The 17,501-nt window shown below is 43.8% G+C and overlaps 1 protein-coding gene across 1 annotated transcript; it reads right to left on the bottom strand.

The window, feature by feature from the left end:
• Positions 1-2,315: 2,315 nt before the first annotated feature.
• On the bottom strand, positions 2,316-16,714 carry LIPN (lipase family member N). Its single transcript, XM_047826509.1, has 9 exons — positions 16,607-16,714; positions 15,773-15,890; positions 13,527-13,725; positions 12,100-12,209; positions 9,684-9,820; positions 8,743-8,889; positions 7,077-7,148; positions 6,249-6,320; positions 2,316-2,549 (listed from the first exon to the last, which is right to left on the bottom strand). The coding sequence occupies exons 1-9, from the start codon at positions 16,709-16,711 to the stop codon at positions 2,316-2,318; spliced, it is 1,194 nt and encodes a 397-aa protein (XP_047682465.1). The 5' UTR covers positions 16,712-16,714.
• Positions 16,715-17,501: the final 787 nt, after the last annotated feature.

Raw genomic sequence — 17,501 nt, 5'->3', positions numbered from 1 at the left:
GCACGGAAAATAAATGTTCACTGTTGGGGCGCCTGGGTGGCTCAGTCGGTTAAGCGTCCGACTTCGGCTGAGGTCATGATCTCACGGTTCATGGTTCAAGCCCCGCGTTGGGCTCTGTGCTGACAGCTCAGAGCCTGGAGCCTGCTTCAGATTCTGTGTCTCCCTCTCTGCCCCTCCCCTGATCATGCTCTGTCTCTCTCTGTCTCAAAAAAAAAAAAAAAATGTGCACAGCTATTCACGATTATTTGTTACACGGCATTATAGCAACAACCAAATAAGATAAATCCCATACAGGAACTCACTTAATTAACCTCTGCTTAACTAGATTACTATATCAACTGATGCCTTCTTTTCTCCCCTAGATGCCTGAACTAACATCCAATGACTCCTAAATGCTCATAACTAGTAGGCTGATTTGTTATAGCATCTTTCCACTCTTTCCAGTTGAACTGTATGCTTGCTGAGAGTTAGAGCTTTGTTCTCAGACTTACTTATGCCTGTTCTGTTTGTTATAACAGTTTAATTGTTTAATGCATTTTGATTAATTTGGTTAAATGTGACTTCAAAAGACTGTATTGTTTGCATGAAGATTACATTTTACTCTTTGGAAGACCTCAATAAAAGTCACTAGCAACTGATAAAAATTCAATAGTCTACTCTTGGGAAATAAAAATCATACAAATATGGAAGGATTTGCATTTAACGTTGGGGTTCCCAAGTGGGGTGCCTGGGTGGCTCAGTTAAGTGTCTGACTTCAGCTCAGGTCATGATCGCATGGATCACGAGTTCAAGCCCCACGTGGGGCTCTGTGCTGATAGCTCAGAGCCTACAGCCTGCTTCGGATTCTGTGTCTCCCTCTCTCTTCCCCTCCCCCACTCACACTCTGTCTCTCTCTCTCTCTCTCTGTCTCTCAAAAATAAACAAACATTAAAAAACTCTAAAATAAAATAAAATTGCTTCCCAAGTGTTTTAAAATTGTCATTCCTTTTAAAAACACTAAAACTGAGGTTAAAAATCATGAATTATGGGGGCACCTGGGTGGCGCAGTCGGTTAAGCGTCCGACTTCAGCCAGGTCACGATCTCGCGGTCTGTGAGTTCGAGCCCCGCGTCAGGCTCTGGGCTGATGGCTCAGAGCCTGGAGCCTGTTTCCGATTCTGTGTCTCCCTCTCTCTCTGCCCCACCCCCGTTCATGCTCTGTCTCTCTCTGTCCCAAAAATAAATAAATGTTGAAAAAAAAATTAAAAAAAAATCATGAATTATGTATTATTTATTGAAGAATGATGATGTGGCATTTGACATCCCCAAAACCCTGATCCTACGTGCAAATATCAGTAACCTAATCTACATTTACCCATTTTAAGTTTAAATAAACTGTGGGAGGTATGCATGTGTATTATTTATTTAGGATTCCTTGAGGATCGTAAACAGTTTTATGTTAACGACATTATCATAGAAGGTCTGGAACTTTTGCAACTGAACTTCACGCTACTCTTGGAACTCTGTACTTAATCCTAGAATCAATGTCTGGCATCATTTAGAGAACGAAGGAGAGCAAGACTTAGAATATTCCTGTGCCTCCCTTGGGGCTTCTCAAATAGGTTTTCCGGAAGATGCTTTAAATGTCTCTTGTTAGCAGACAATAGTGTAAAGTCCACGTTGACAATGAAGTCACCGGTAGTGATCGGTTTAGCTTCTCTTTAGAGCAAAAGAAGAGAGAATTATTTCTCATGTGTTCTAACTTAAGAGTAATCAGTAATTCAGCTTATTTTACCTGCTCATTCCCAGTTTTGTCTCCCTCTCTTTTCATTCTTTGCTTGGAACGGTAAAATGCGCTCCCGGAATACTTAAATTTTGTTAGTTTTCCTAGTCCGCTGTTTCCTTTCATGCTTGATGTGGGCTGGGCCTTATCTCGTGGCTTGTTTACAGATGGCCATAATGACTATGGCCCTAACGTATGGCCCTATGTCACCCCAAGTACATTCCCAAGTGGCTGCCTTTACAGAGATTTTCCTTCTGGGAAATTTTACTTTAAGAAAGAAAAAGTCCTCTTTGAACCACTCTCCCAAGTGTACAGTTAGCGGAGATGGAAAATCGGGCCTACCCTTGATGGAGGGGAAGGGATTTGGAGGGTGTGCGCATTTCTTAGAGAAAGAACAGGACGGTTGAAATAATTCTTGCTTGGATGTCAGCTAAGAGAGCATCTCGGCAACAGCAATGAGGCGAACGAGCCTGGAGAAGACTTTCCTGCTGATTAGTCTCTTTTCCAGAGCCTCTCACGGGCTTGCACGCAACTTTGAGCCCAGAAGTGCACGCATCAGGAGTATGACTTCATCAAGTCTATGATTTTCCTATACACACGCTGAGGAGCGTCGAGGCCCCAGATGAAATCAAAGTGGTTCCAATCGGGCAGCAGGTCGAAGTAACGGAGATTCCTGATCTGGGGGAGTATCCTGGCCACATCCTGGGGTGTTACAAGGACGTCATTGCCCCCAACCCACATAGCAGTAGGCACTCTCATGGTGGTCAAGTCATAGAGTGGGGGGCGGCTCTGGAAGAGACAGAAAGAGCATTCGTGACAGAAAGCTCCTCATGGCCACCACTGGGTTCAGATAAGCAGACAGGCTGCTCAGTGAGCATTTGCTACGATCATAGTTCTTTCAGGCTCTGGGAAGTAGAAATATTACCTGCAGTGGTCCCTGTCTTCAAGGAGTGGGAAGGAACAAGGCAAGATAGGTACATAAGCATTTGCCTACAAAGTAGGGTATGTCAAAAGCCAAAAAATGGCAGGGAAGGTAAAGAAGAAATGACTTCCGACTGGGAGTTTCACAGAAAAATGAGTCATTTGAAATGACTTTTGAGGGAGCATTGGATTTTGACAGATAGGGTTGAAGGCGGGAGGGCTTTCTAGCAAGTGGCAAGAGTGCGTACCCCACGGTAAGGATGGTAAACTGTCCCGGGAACCCGAGGAAGAAAATACGTGAGTGGATGAGGTAGGAGACAGACAGTCAAGGTCCAGACTCCAGGCTAAGGTATCTTGACATCTTTCAGAAGTTGGGGGAAGTGAGGCAGCGTCACTTCTCAGAGCTCTGTCTTAAGATGACTGCATGGGCATCGTATGGGATGACCTTGAAGAAGGAATAGGCTGGAGGTAGGTCCTGAAACCATCTAGGCAGGCAGTAGGGATGGTCCAGAGAAAGGGATAATGGAAGCCACGGGGATGATTAGATTCTCCAAGGGAGAAAGGAAGAGGGGTATGAAGAATCTTGGAAGAGGTTGACAGTTTGCGAGTGCGGGGAATGGCAAGTAGCCAGTGTAGATGGAGGACAACAATCAAAAAAGGAAGGAAGGGGCGCCTGGGTGGCTCAGTGGGTTAAGAAGCCGACTTCGGCTCAGGTCATGATCTCGTGGTTTGTGGGTTCGAGCCCCGCATCAGGCCCTTTGCTGATAGTGTGGAGTCTGTCTGTCAAAATAAATTAATTTTTAAAAAGGGAAGGAAAAACGCAAGAGCACTACGTTATTGAAGTCTACGTTGGGGCAGTGAATGGCAAGGAGGCTATGGTGACTGACAGACCATGTAACCTGAAGGCAAGAACGGGCCATTGGATTTGGTAATGAAAAGCCACAGGCCGCTTTACATAAAGTAGCCGTGTAGAAAGATGAAGGCCCAAACTACATATCCCGGGGTTCAGGAGCGAGTGGAAGAGGGGAGGAAGTGGAAAAACTCAGTCTTTTTAAATATTAAAAAATGTTGGTTACAAACAGAGGGACGGATTAGTGAGCGATAGAATCGGTAGGTTGACAGAAGGTTGTTTGTTCATTTTCCAAAAGGAATAGCAGTTCACTGAAGACGACAGAAGGAGCCAGGAGGAAGAGGAGGTGGGGAGAGATGGGGTCAAGGGCACAAGCCCTCAGACTCGGGAAAGAAGAGGGCCTCCATTTTGGGAGAGAGGAGGGAAGAAGAGAATCAAGGGGACAGAGACATTTTAAGGTGGATAAGAGGGGCGTTAAGAAATTTCATTTATGGGGCGCCTGGGTGGCTCAGTAGGTTAAGCGTCCGACTTTGGCTCAGGTCATGATCTCACGGTTCGTGGGTTTGAGCCCCACATCAGGTTCTGTGATGACAACTCAGAACCTGGAGTCTGCTTCTGAGTCTCTCTCTCTCTCTCTGTCCCTCCCCCACCTCTCAAAAATAAACATTAAAATTTTTTTTTAATTTTTAAAAAAAATTTAAAAAAAAAAAGAAATTTCATGTATGCAGCCAATAAGTGTTAAGGGCCCAGGACATGCCCAATATCTTGCCAGGTGAGAAAACACCGGTGAACAAAACAGAAGGGAATCTCTGCCCTCACGGAGCTCACACGGGCTAATTCTCTTGTTCTCTATCAAACACAGTGCACACAGAGACTGCGCTGGGAATTTAAGAGGGCAAAGTGTTGAGACCAGAATATAATAAAAATTGATTTCAAATGGCCTAAAATCAGACACACATAAAACAGGATTGGCCTGAACTAAGGTAGGACCATCTATCGAACCGCTGAGAAATTCTAAGGACGTTGACGCTCTCCCATACTTAAGTCAGCACGTTGCACCCTTCAATCTTACAATTTTATTTGTTAATTTTGCCTCAATAAAGCTGAAAAAGAAAGAACTGTGACTAACAATGGTCTTAAGGGAGTGCGTGAGATTTTTGTTTCATTCTCTTATAAACAGAAACAATATATAAATATAACATGCTCATTAAAAATAATGGAAGTGGAAATATGTAAAATCCCAAATGAGAGCCTCCTTTATTCCTTCACATTTTTCCCCTTCATTCTACCTTTCTTCTCCTCTGTGAAGGTAATCTCTTTAACATTTGTTGGTGGGTTTTTTTTTTTTTTCTGGCCCGATTCTAAGAATTTGCAAATATATGCATCTGTGACTATACATGGTCTGAGGGGCAGGGGAAAACTTCCGGGATAGCAGAAATGTTTGGTATCTTGCTTGTGGCATGGTTACATGAATGAATGTATTTGTCAAAACTCACTGAATTGGAAAATCAGCGAATCTTATTGAATGTAAATCACGCCTTAATCAAGCTTAAAAAACAGTAAAAACATACATACCTCTCTTAGTCGTCTTAAGGTCTGGTAGAATAATATCTCTAACAATTCAATCCATTAGTGAGAAACTGACTGGTCTAAGAAATAGCCTTAACTATATATCAGTCTGGGAAAACATTGGAAACATTTAATTTAGCGAAAGAAATGATGCCAAGAGGATTAATCCCAAGTACGGAGGGTTAAGCGGGTGTACAAATCGTAGTGTGAAAAGTCAGAGGGAAAAAAGATACCAAAGGCTCAAGTCTTCATGGGTAGATAATATTCCTTCAATGTTCTTGTGGGATCCTATTTTTTTCCTGTTGGTATCAGGAACTGGGTATTCATCTACTCTGTACATTTTCATAGATTTTTATAAAACAATTGCCATTAATATACAGTCAACAAAATTATGTTAAAGAAAACACCTCAGTAACATTGACTAGATCTTGCCGTTACTGTAAATGAAAAAGTAAGATTAAAAATTGTGTCAGGGGGAGTGCCTGGGTGGCTCAGTTGGAATAGCACCCGACTTTTGATCTTGGGGTCATGAGTTCGAGCCCCATGTGTGCTGCAGAGATGACTTAAATAAATAAAACTTTAAAAAATAGGTCTAGAAGCAGCGGTAGTGAGAAGATCGGAAAAAATGCAGTAAAATATTGACACGTCTAGTGTTCTCTGGGTGGAGGGATTACAAATTATTTGAATTCCTTAAGATATGCTTTTTTTATTTCTAGACTTTCTGCGATGAATGCATATTTAAATGAGACGTTTCTTAAAAAGCTCTATCCACGAGAATGCCACCAATGGCCAGGTAAGATTCTTTTCACTCTCTGATAATGTCTTTCTTTTTTTTTAGTGTTTATTTCTTTTTGAGAGAGAGAGAGAGAGAATGTGTGAGTGTACCTGTGCGCATGAGCAGGGGAGGGGCAGAGAGAGGGAGAGACAGAGCGTGAGCAGAGGAGGGGTAGAGAGAGAGGGGGCAGAGTATCCAAAGTGGCTCTGTGCTGACAGCAGTGAGCCCAACGCGGGGCTCCAACTCACCAACCGCAAGATCATGACCTGAGCTGAAGTCGGAGGTTTAACCGACTGAGCCCCCCGGGCGCCCCTCTGATAATTTATTATAATTTCTCAAAAGCTGGCTTCTGGGGCAGTTCCGAGCAGCTCACCTGATTGTAATGATGCATGTTCTCAGCTTCGCTTCCCCAGTCATACGCCCTGAATTCATCTGATCGGTAAAGCTGAAATAAATGTGTTTTGGAAAAGTAATTCGAGTAAGAGCCACAACTGTTAACAGCAAGTCTTGGGAAACCACTAGGCACTGGTTAGAAAAAAAAAGGCTCCTGGAGCACCAGAAGGATATAAATACATTTTCACTACTACAAGCACAAGGTCAACAGAAAGGGAACCAAGGATCTCCCTTGGTTTGAAGGAAGAACTCATGGAAAATCTACACCCCTCAGGGGGGCAGTCAAATCTCTGGGGGAAGGTTCGGTCTCCTCAAGCTTTCCCTGGCTACCTCTCGCTTCAGCTCAGGGTCTATTTTACAAGCTCCGATCTAAGATAGAGTTCACTTACGTCACCTACTTGCTCTCCACCATACCTTGCCCTGTCCTTTAAAATCGGGGGACTCAGGGGCACGTGGGTGGCTCAGTCGGTTAAGCATCCGACTTCGGCTCAGGTCACAATCTCACGGTTTGTGGGTTGGGGCCCCATGTCAGGCTCTGTGATGACAACTCGGAGCCTGGAGCCTGCTTCGGATTCTGTGTCTCCCTCTCTCTCTGCCCCTCCCCCGCTCACACTTTGTCTCTCGCTCCCTCTCAAAAATAAACATTGAAAAAAAATTTTTTTTTTAAATCTGGGGAAATCAAACCAAAGACAGTGTCAAGGACAAAGCAGACACCGGCTTTGAAGCTTCTTAGGGTAGACCGGCTAGCCTTGTCCTTTCGGATGTAGTGAAATAAGCTTGGAATAGTTTTCCACGAAAAAGACCCTACCTGTTTTATATGCAGGATGTTCTGTATTGATGATCCAGTGGGAGCGTGTGACATATACACGTCCATTCGACTCTGAAGGGAAATAAAACATGGTACAGCAAAACTCACCCAATGAAATAAACTACACCGTTCAGAAGCCGAGAGCAATGGTGCTAAGAATTAGCAAATGAAAGCTGTGGTTTTGGAAATGACCAAGCGGGTAAGATAAATAAATCATGCCAGGCGCTTGAATGTGAGTAAACCCCGGGTTGCTTGGGAGCAAACTGCCATCAGCTTGGAAGCCGTGGGTTAATTGGCTGGTTTTAAAGTAGGAGAAGCAACAATGGTCATCACGGGGCAGTGTGCTTTAGGAAGGTGCTGTGTGCGTGTGCAGAGGTCACAGATCACGAGGCCGAAAAAACCTGGATTTCAGGAAGTAACTTTGTTCATTAGGAGCTTTGTGACTTCGGGCAAGTCATTTCACATTTCCGAGTTCCTGTATTTTCACCTAGTAAGTGAACGTACTAAACAATCCTACCTGCCAGCCTTTTGTGAGGATAAAAATAAAGTATCGCAAAAGAAAAGCAAAAAACAATCGCTTCCCTAGGTGCTGTACTTTGGCCTTTGCAAAACAACAGAGAGATGAAAATTATAGAGCTACAATAGTAATTGTAATCCTATGTCCTAGAATACCGTATAATGAAAGCGATCAAGGGAACTATCAGAAATATTTACTTTTGGGGCGCCTGGGTGGCTCAGTCGGTTACGCGCCCGACTTTGGCTCAGGTCATGATCTCACAGTTCCTGAGTTTGAGCCCCACCTCGGACCCTGTGCTGACCCCTTGGAGTCTGGAGCCTGCTTTGGATGCTCTGTCTCCCTCTCTCTCTCTCTGTCCCTCCCCCACTTGCGCTCTCTCTCTCAAAAATAAACACTTAAAAAAGTTAAAAAATACATTTACTTTTGAATAAGCAGGGTTTGAACAATGGTTCCCATTGTATTTCCGTTGGGCACAACTTAGCCTCTTGAATAGGGGTAGAGCGGGCTGGCAGAGACCAGCTATTTGAGAACTAGCCTCACTGGCCGCCATATGGAATTCAACCACATCAGTCCGCAAATGTAAACTCCTCCTTCTCCTCCTCCTTGAATTCTCCTACCAGGAAACAAAGAGTTGATGAAACAGGACTGTTCCTTTTCTGTGGGAAAGGGATTCGACCTCCATCCCATTGTGTCTTGTGCTTTCCAAGTGAAGTGAGGAGTTTTATCCGGGGCCAACAGCACCCAGAGAATGAAGGCACACAGGAGATAAATTCAATGCTTGGATGTACTTCTTTTCTCTTCTGGGATTATTATTATTATTATTATTATTATTTAGGGCACAGGAGTGGTTGTAAAATGAAATGGACGATAGTAATGGTGGTTGAGAGTCAACAGGTGAACCCTCTACTCATGGTGGGACATCATCGTTTTCCTGTGTGTGACCAGGGATGGAAGGATGACGCTGCCTATTCTTTTCCCCGTCTTCACAGTCGTGGTCCATTGAATACCTCATCTATGCTTAGCCAATCTTTGCCCTTATGCTTTAGAATATCGTATCAACCTTTGCCGTTTAACAGATACATCAACGAGAGCCAAAGAAAAGCTGGAATTTCTTAGAGCATCCAATGGTCCCCTGATCATCATACATACCATGTTCATATTTTTCTTGTTGGCTCCAGCCCATAAGGACATAATTTCACTACATATCACCCATAATATCTTATTGTTGCAGATTTTGGTAGAAGGTGCCTTGCCCATCTTATCTTCTAAAAAGAAACCTTTGGTACCAAAAAAACGCTGTGAAAAGAAGAAAGAAGTATCCTTTCAAGAACCATTTGCAGACTCCTTGATGTTCCCCTCCATCCCCAGGAATGAGGATTCTCGGGAGATCTGTTTGTGTTTGTATTTGCTGTTTTTGCCAAGGAGACCAAGTCATCCGGGAAAAGAAACGACTCATGAATCCATTTCCCTCGAGGGAAGACTGTCTGCTCAACTCTGCCCAAATGTAGAAAACGTCCTAAACTGAACTGAGGTCAACACCCTTTGCAACAGACCTGTCAACCACACAAAAGGGAACTTACATCACTTGAGCTTACAGTAAACAACACAATAAAACCACTATGAAACCAGTCATTAGGGACTATGGAGATTCTTCCTTGTATTCACAATTGTTTTTTTTTCCATTCCCACCACTTCGCCCTAAACCAGGGCTTGATTTTATATAAAAATTACTATGAAACCTGAATTGGTCTCCTTGACTTCATTTTGGCCCAAATCCATTTTAGCTGACACCCCAATTTTGGCGAAACGTGATGCTTTTTGTGGCGTGAACTTTTTAGAGAATCGAAAAGCAAACAGAAAAAAAAAATCTTTGGATGGATAAAGTCCCAAATCCACATTGGGCACCAAACTGTTTTTTCAGCCCTTGGAAAATAACCAATAAATGTCTGAATGAATAATCGGGCTGTAGGACATTTGGGTTTGGGCATCTTAACAAACCTCCCCTATGAGAAAGGGCGTATTATTCAGGCTTATGTAACACACGATCCGAGATGGGATCCTCAGATACATTTCGGTGAAAATGAGCCTACCTTGATTACGGAATTTGGAAGTAGAAAAAAACTGGTAAAAATGCCCGTGGGATATTTGAATGAGACCACAGGACCCAAGGCAAAATTCATTTTGATTCTTTGTGCCAGTTCAGGCATGGTGCAAAAGGCTACAAACCCTAAGAGAACAGGAGACAAGACAATCTTGTAAAAATTAGAAATACCGAGGCAATGTCTTTACTAACAAAAGTAGGACTCTGCTTTGACGGGTTGTCTTTCTATTGCAACAGTCTTGCGGATGAATTGGGAAACTTCTGAGATGTTCTGCAAAGATAATCTGCCTTCAGTCCCTCTGCTGTCAAGTGTCCATTTTTCTCGGATTCTGAACAATGTACCTTGGTCGGGGAGAGCGAGGGGATAAGCTGTTGGAGCCGCCCCTGCCGAGGGGCCGGGGCGTCTTCGCTCACACGCATGGGCTAAGTGCGGGCAATGCTGTCAATTTACCACCAGCTCTGAGATGCCAGGATGAGTCACAGAGCTTCCAGGAGCAAATAATTGGTTCATGGAAGGTGGAACAATCAGTTCTTTATGTAGTATCATTCAGTTATTCCACAATTTGTCTTTCTCACAGTGCAACCAGATTTCACTACTCCCAGTGCTTAACTGGATGCTTACCAGCCTCCAGAATCTTCCCTGCTTTCCCTCGGTCCACTGTGGTCCTGGGAGACCAGCAGTCTCCACCTGCTCTGATTTTCCTGCAACACTATAGCACCTGTTTCTAGTCCTCCCGGGACCCTGTCAGTGTGTGTGTGTGTGTGTGTGCGCGCGCGCACGCATGTCGCAAACGCATGGGGACACAGCCGTAGCAGAGAATTTTTTCCCCTGAAATTCTTATTGAAACACTGAAACCATCTTGGCCAAAAAAAGAACTGACTTTGTATTGATGGGCTGAGCAGCTGCTACAAAGACTGAAACGGGAATGCCGGTAGGGGGATACTTCTCCCCAGATCTTTGGAGATGTGCGGAGAGGAGTTTTTCCACGCTCACACTCACTAGTCTTGAGCTGGAGCCTGGGTTGCTAAACACCTTGCCAGGGACGGGCCCTTCTCACAGGCCAAAAATTGCTCTGCTGCAAGTGCTCCCTGGAAAAGAGCATGCCCTAAATGCAATGCAGAGCCCTGCTGATGGGATCATTTGTTTTCTTTGCGGGTCAGACGGAAGAGCATCCCTACGTCCTGCCCACTTTTCTAGACCCCACTCGAGTCATTCCTTCTCCTTCCGGTCCTTCCACATGTCCTACACCCCACTGGGGGCTGTCAGACTGACCTGCTTCGAATCTGTGCTCTTTCTGCTAAGACACCCTGACCAAGGGTCCTCAACACAAGACCCTAAACATAGTCAATGCTCGCCAAGTGTGCGCTAGGATAGTGCAATTATTTGCCAGTTGGTGGCAGGTTTTTTGTTTGTTTGTTTGTTTGGTTTTGTTTTTGTCTCATTAAAATTTTTTATATCCTTTTAGAATACGTCCTGGGATGCTCACTGGCTGTTCCAAACGCATCAATATAAAGCACCAATAAATATACATCTGCTGTTGATGGTAATGGTGATAAGGAGACTATAAGATTATTATTTTTTTTTTGCATAGTTTCACCCCAGCTAAAATATTGCATTCCACGTAATCTCTGAAAATGGAAAACATTAATGGAAGATCGCTAACAAATTGGCATTATTAATAGTATGGCTTCCTCTAAATTTTTACTTGGAACTGGATTTTTTATTTCTTTCTAAAAGATGTAGTAAATCATTAAGAAGTACATTTTCAGAGAGTAGGATCTTGGGCTTTTCAAAATTTTTCTACATAGTGCTTACATTTAATTGCGATGCCATAAACATTAAGTCACATGCTAAATGGGCCCAGTTGACGTATGCTTTTGTGTTTCAACTAAAAAAAAGTGATCGTATGTTTTCAGTTTGTTCATATAGAGATAGAACCTCACCCTTTTACTATTTTTTAAAAATCCCATATGGGTTGTGAGGCAGGTATGATTGATACATATTTATCATTCTTCAGGGTTATTTCAAGGCATCAGGCTTTACTTTTTCAGCTCAGAGGGGACCTAGACACTTAACTCTTTGGAAATACTTCGTTAGATTTGGGGCACACGGAAATTATATCACGGTTACAAATGTGCTATTGGGACCAGACATGGAGGAAAGATTTGTCCTACACACAGTCTCTGAAATTCAAGTTCACAACCACATAGGGCACTAGGATTTCACGTCCAGCACAGGACAGAGAATTAAGGGCAAATTCACAACCACTTAGGGCACTAGGTTAACACGTCCAGCACAGGACAGAGAATTAAAGGCATGATAAATGACAGTTACTCTGTTCCAGTTTAAAGGCGAACTCTCACAAGGCTCCGACCTTGTAAAACACGGACATTTGTAAACATACCTATTGTCGTGCCAAGGGAGTGTCCAATGAAATACAGCTTCTCCTGACCAGTTTTATTTACAATGAAGTCTATTATTCCTGGAAGATCGTATTTGGCCATTTCATCAAAACTGCAAAATAAAACAGGGGCTTATAAACACTCGCTCCTAAGTTTAAGACGCAGAGCACCTGCTCACTTAGTTTTTATACACAGAATTCTGTGCCGTTCACTCATTTGCCTTGCATTTCATTATTTATCCAGTCACGTGCAGGCTGTTGGAGCCTTGTTGGCTGCATTTCTATGCGTTACTTTTAACGGGGCTGATTTCAAGACTTGTGTGTGCTGTCTGACGGTCAGTCCTACCCTTTCTCCCCTTCATCCCCTTCCCTTTTCCATCTGGTTTTTCTGCCTCTACTTCAAACATCCCCAGGGCGCTTGCAAGATTCATGCCCAGCTTTGGAAACAGAAGTGGTTGCAAATCACGACTCTGGCTGAGTAACTTTTGATGAATTACTTAAATGCTCTGAGCTTCAGGTTCCTCATCTGGGAAAGCAATATAATGCCAGGGATGTAGCAAGGCTGCTAAAGGTCGTCTTGTAGTAAACAAGCTCCACCTTCCCGACCAAGGGCCACGGACACAAAATATTATCCTGATGTTTGCCCCTGCCCCAAATTTACTCTCTCCTTCCTTTATTCTTCCCCTGCCAGTGGGTGCTGACCATTTCATTCGTGTGCTAGGAATGCACTTTCTGTTCTGGCAGCTGGCTTGCAAACCAGCAGGGAGGTTAGCCTTGGGAAGTCTCTTGCAGGCATCAACCTGTCCTCTGATGCCCGCAGAGAACACTTTCCCTAAAAGAAGCAGGCAGCGTATTAGACCATTGTTCTCCATTGTCCATTGGCAAGGTTTTAAAGACCTCCTATTGGGTCTGTCCTGAAAATGGTATTTAATACCGTCTCAACCAGAGTTTCTGTAAATAAAATCGGATACTGGTACACATCATCTCTGCAAAACTGAGTGACCGTCTGAGGGGAAAGACCTGTATTCATAGCGTCGGAATGCACATAAGCTTCTCGAGGGCCAGTACTTTGCTTACCATTGAGTGCTCAGGGCCCCGAACTATGCAGAGACACTCCGCAAACATTGGTTGAATGAGTGTGTGCACCGGTCCTAGAAATGTCCTGAGCTGCCCCTCGAGACATGCTTATAATGTACAGTATTGGACAGAACTGGATGTTAAAATGATCCTGGGAAACTGATGTAACTTGCTTGTGGGAGAATCAGTGGAAATCAAACACCTTGCTATTTCTCTGCTTTGAGATGTTAGTAGAAGCTACACGGAACCACGTGACTCCCAATGTTACAGATTATTATTAATATCACCCACACTATTATATTCAAAGCAATGGTCCCAAAGTCTCTTCATGATTTTTCTTAGATACCGTTTACCTAAAGGCCCAGAATTTTTCTTCAGTCACTGAGAGCGTCTTGTGTCTTCTTGACCAAGTGTTCCCCCGACTGTTTCCCATCCAGACATCATAACCTGCATCTGCTAGGAGGAATCCAAGGCTGCCATTGGCATAATTCTCAAGCCAAGAGGCATTGTCTGCAAACAAAGCGTGTTGCAGGTACACAACTGGCCGGGGACCTGGAAGGAGGCAGGAAGAGAGAGAGGAGAGAGAGAATAACTTCTGATACGTAGACCATCTCAGGAACATGACAGAAACACACACATGCCCAGAAAAAAGCAAAAACCTAATCAGCATTCGCCTTTCCCTTTCATATAGAGCGTTTGGTTAACATGGTGTAAGTTTCTTGAGCACATGCATTGCACCTAGTGGTATGTTGACAGATGGCCACGGATGAGCTTGTTAAATCTCATAACAACTCCATAAAGTAGCTACTATTTTAAGGATCCTCATTTTCCAGAGGAGGAGACGCAGCTTTAGAAGGTACTTAGGTGACTTTCCCAAGGGGCCACCCAATTAACGGGGTGCAGAGCCAGGACTCAAGCCCGGTTCTGTTTCACAACCAAGTGGGTGCTTGTAACGGTGCTCACTGCTCCATGAACTCACTTTTGCGTATCTCCTGGGTGTGGCTGGCGGAGACGTGAAAATGATCATGCTTGATGGTGTTCTGTGCCTCTTCCGGGGAGGAGGGGGATGTGACGGTAAATGGACAGCATCTGGCTCCTTGCCAAGCTTCTAGCCAAACCCCCCGCCTCTGCCTACTGGAGAGCATTTGAAAACCCAAATACAATACAACCAGCTCAACACCCCTCTGACAACAACAGAATTCCTGAGGGAGAAGATCTTCAGGGTGGAAGGTTCCAAAAAGGCACCATCATTCAATGGGTAAGAGCACATGCTCTCTGGAGCCAGGCTGGATTTGAATTCTGATTCCATCACTTGCTATTTGTGTGACCTCGAGAACCTGCTTTGCCTTATCATCTGTAAAATGATAACCATGAATAGTACTGGCCTCATACGGATGCTGAGAGCTTTATCTGATCTAAATTAATGTAAAGCTTTCAGAATAATACACTTAATAGATGGCTCTTAATTCCAAATCTTCCCCAAATCCTCCCTCCTTAAGTAAAACCTTTCCTGGACAAATCCTCTCCTTTTATGCTTCCTGGCCATCTCCCCCCCACCCTCCCCCCCCCCCCCCAACCTGGGCTGGTATTGAAAGGAAATGAAGATTAATAGAAGACGCAGGATGCCGTGTTAATGTGAATTTCAGATGAATGATAAAAAAAACGTTTTGTATAAGTACATCCTAAAGTGGAACTTGTATGAGAAACCGATCTGTCATTGATCTGAAACTCACCTTTCGCAGGGTGTGTCCTATTTTATCTGGTAACCCTACCTAGACCCACTCCCAGTTTTCATTCCAAAACCCTAGAATTACACATTTCTTTGTTAGAGGCAGAGGAAGTTAAACAGGGTGATGTTAGTTGCCCCTGAATGTGACTGGCAGGAGAGCCCGTGCAGCAATCTGAGTAAACGACTTTGCCCTGGAGCCTCCCCAGATAGTTTGCTCAGTCTTCCCTCTTTCTCATCCCAAGATCTGCAGTTATGTGTCCCTATTTAAAGAATAATTCCTCTGCTTTTGCACGGCTGGCTCTTTATTGCAGAATTCAGACCTTCCTAACACCATGTTCTTTCATTCCACAAAACTTCTGTCCCTCAAATCAAAACATAGGTGAATGTTCCAGTTTTCCTTCCTGGAAAAAAAGTTGCAGATATGTCACGATCATTTAACTTGATTTTTCCCCCCTGTAGCCTACAGAGAAAGGCCTGTTGATCTTTGCAGGGGCAGGAGAGACTTCACGCAACCCAGTCAACCTCACACAGCCCAGCAAACCTCTTTCCAGCAGCCAGGAAATCTGCTTTCCTGGGATGTAACAATTTTCCGCATGAGAGATCAGTAATGAACCAGCGAAATGCACGCTTTGCCTTTGCATTTACACCCCTGCCCACAAGCCAAGTCGGCCGCCTTCAACAAGATCAGTCTTGCCCTTTGTATTTTTAGCTTCTTGCCTGGCTTCAGAGAATGGGAAAAAGAATGAGGCTCCCTGTTGACTATTTCAAGACTCATCCAGTTTTGACAAACCAGCCATTCCGTTAAAGGAAAGCCAGCAGTCAATGTTAGTCATTTGCTGTCCTCCTTCGCAAGAGAGACACATCTCATACCTGTGCTTCTATCATCTCTTCGCCCGTGGGGGATTCTATTGATGCTGAGGATGTACCCGTCTTGAGTGGTGACTTCATACTCTTCACTGGGGTAGCCATTATAGGTGATGATCTCGCTCTGTCCAGTGAAAATACAGGTATTAGCTCAACATCTTCTCCAGAGGTCATCAGAAGAAACTAGAACAAAGAATCTGGTGTGTGTTTATTGGAGTGAGTGATCTGAAATCTGTAGCCCCAGGTAACTGTAAGGTTAATTTACTATGTAAAGTCTTGATAACGAATAAGCAGACTATTAGAAAAGGTCTACTATTGGCAAATCTGGGGGTGAGTGGTTGGGTGGAGATATTATTTAGTACCGACCCATTCTTCTTTTTTTTTTTAATATGAAATGTATTGTCAAATTGGTTTCCTTACAACACCAGTGCTCATCCCGACAGGTGCCCTCCTCATTCTTCTGACAAAACTATGTTCTCAAGCCGATTCTCCAGACCCCTCTTGGTTTAAAGATAATAAAACCACAGTCTACTAGAAGGCTGTCATATCTATTATCCAAATGGCTTAAAATATAAATTCTTAATGTTTTAAAAATGTAATTTCAAGAGAGGAGGTTGCCTACAAACATGAGTTTGCTTTACGTGACTAGAGAGTATTATTTATTCAGTCAGAAGAAAACATCAGCCTAGCTTGACTCAGAGAAATGTTAAAATCACCTATGTTTTTTTTTTTTCATCTGTTTCCTTCTCTAAGATTTTTCTGCTATCACAAGACCTTTGCTAATCTCACAACCCACGCATCAGCCTTATGTGATGTCTTTCGGAACCTCGCACGACTTACAATATTCATCCACACTTCAGGATTCGCTTCATTTTCCAAATTAAAGAAGCTACCAGCATTTAAAGTTCCACAGAGCAAACAGGTTGTTGTGAAAAACAGCCACATCGTGGGAATGCCTGACATAAGACATTTAATAATCACAGATTAATCTTATACATCAACGTTGATGAAGGGATGAAAACAATGCCCTGGTGAAAACCGAAAGACGAGCATCCTAGAAACACCGAGAAAGCATGGGAGGGAGCCAACACAGTAAGCTACCTCTGAGCATGTGAATCCATTGCTCACATGGACACTGCTATGACCCCGTCCAGTTCTTGAAGGAAATTTAATTTAGTATGGAGGCTTATTTCTTGGTTTTCTTTTACTCAAAGTTTTTCAATTATGTCATTCAGTCTCTGCTCACCTTCCAGTTGCCGGATACCTGAAGACACCGAGGACAGGTGTCTAAGCCACAGCCAAGTGGAAAGTGCCCCTATTCTCTACCCCAACCGGCTTCCCAGAAGACAGACAAGAGCAATGAGCAGAGAACCTGACTGTCAGTTTCCAGGGAAGGGATTATTTGCCTTGGGGACACCCAGAGGGGAAGGTAGCGAGTTGAAATGTGTTATCTCTTCCTTGGCACGGCTTCAAAGCATTTCTTCCAAGGCAGCCCGACCTCGCTGCGGTGCAGAGGGCTCGTCCTATACGAGCTGCAGCCCATGGTCCGAGATTGGGATCCAGCCTCACAACGGACAAGATTTCTGACCTTGGGCGACTGATTTAACAGCTTTCTCTCTTGGTTTCCTTGTGGGCAAAATGAAGATAATGACGTAACGTCCCTCACAGGGTTACAGGAAGGATTAAGTGACCTACCGTGCAGTAAGTGTGTGTAAGCCCTTTCACTATTTTTCCT

The sequence above is a fragment of the Prionailurus viverrinus genome, chromosome D2 (genome assembly GCF_022837055.1).
Source record: "Prionailurus viverrinus isolate Anna chromosome D2, UM_Priviv_1.0, whole genome shotgun sequence".
Classification (NCBI taxonomy): Eukaryota; Metazoa; Chordata; class Mammalia; order Carnivora; family Felidae; genus Prionailurus; species Prionailurus viverrinus.
The sequence above is the reverse complement of the archived record's forward strand: the minus strand, read 5'-3'. Positions and strand labels throughout refer to the sequence as shown.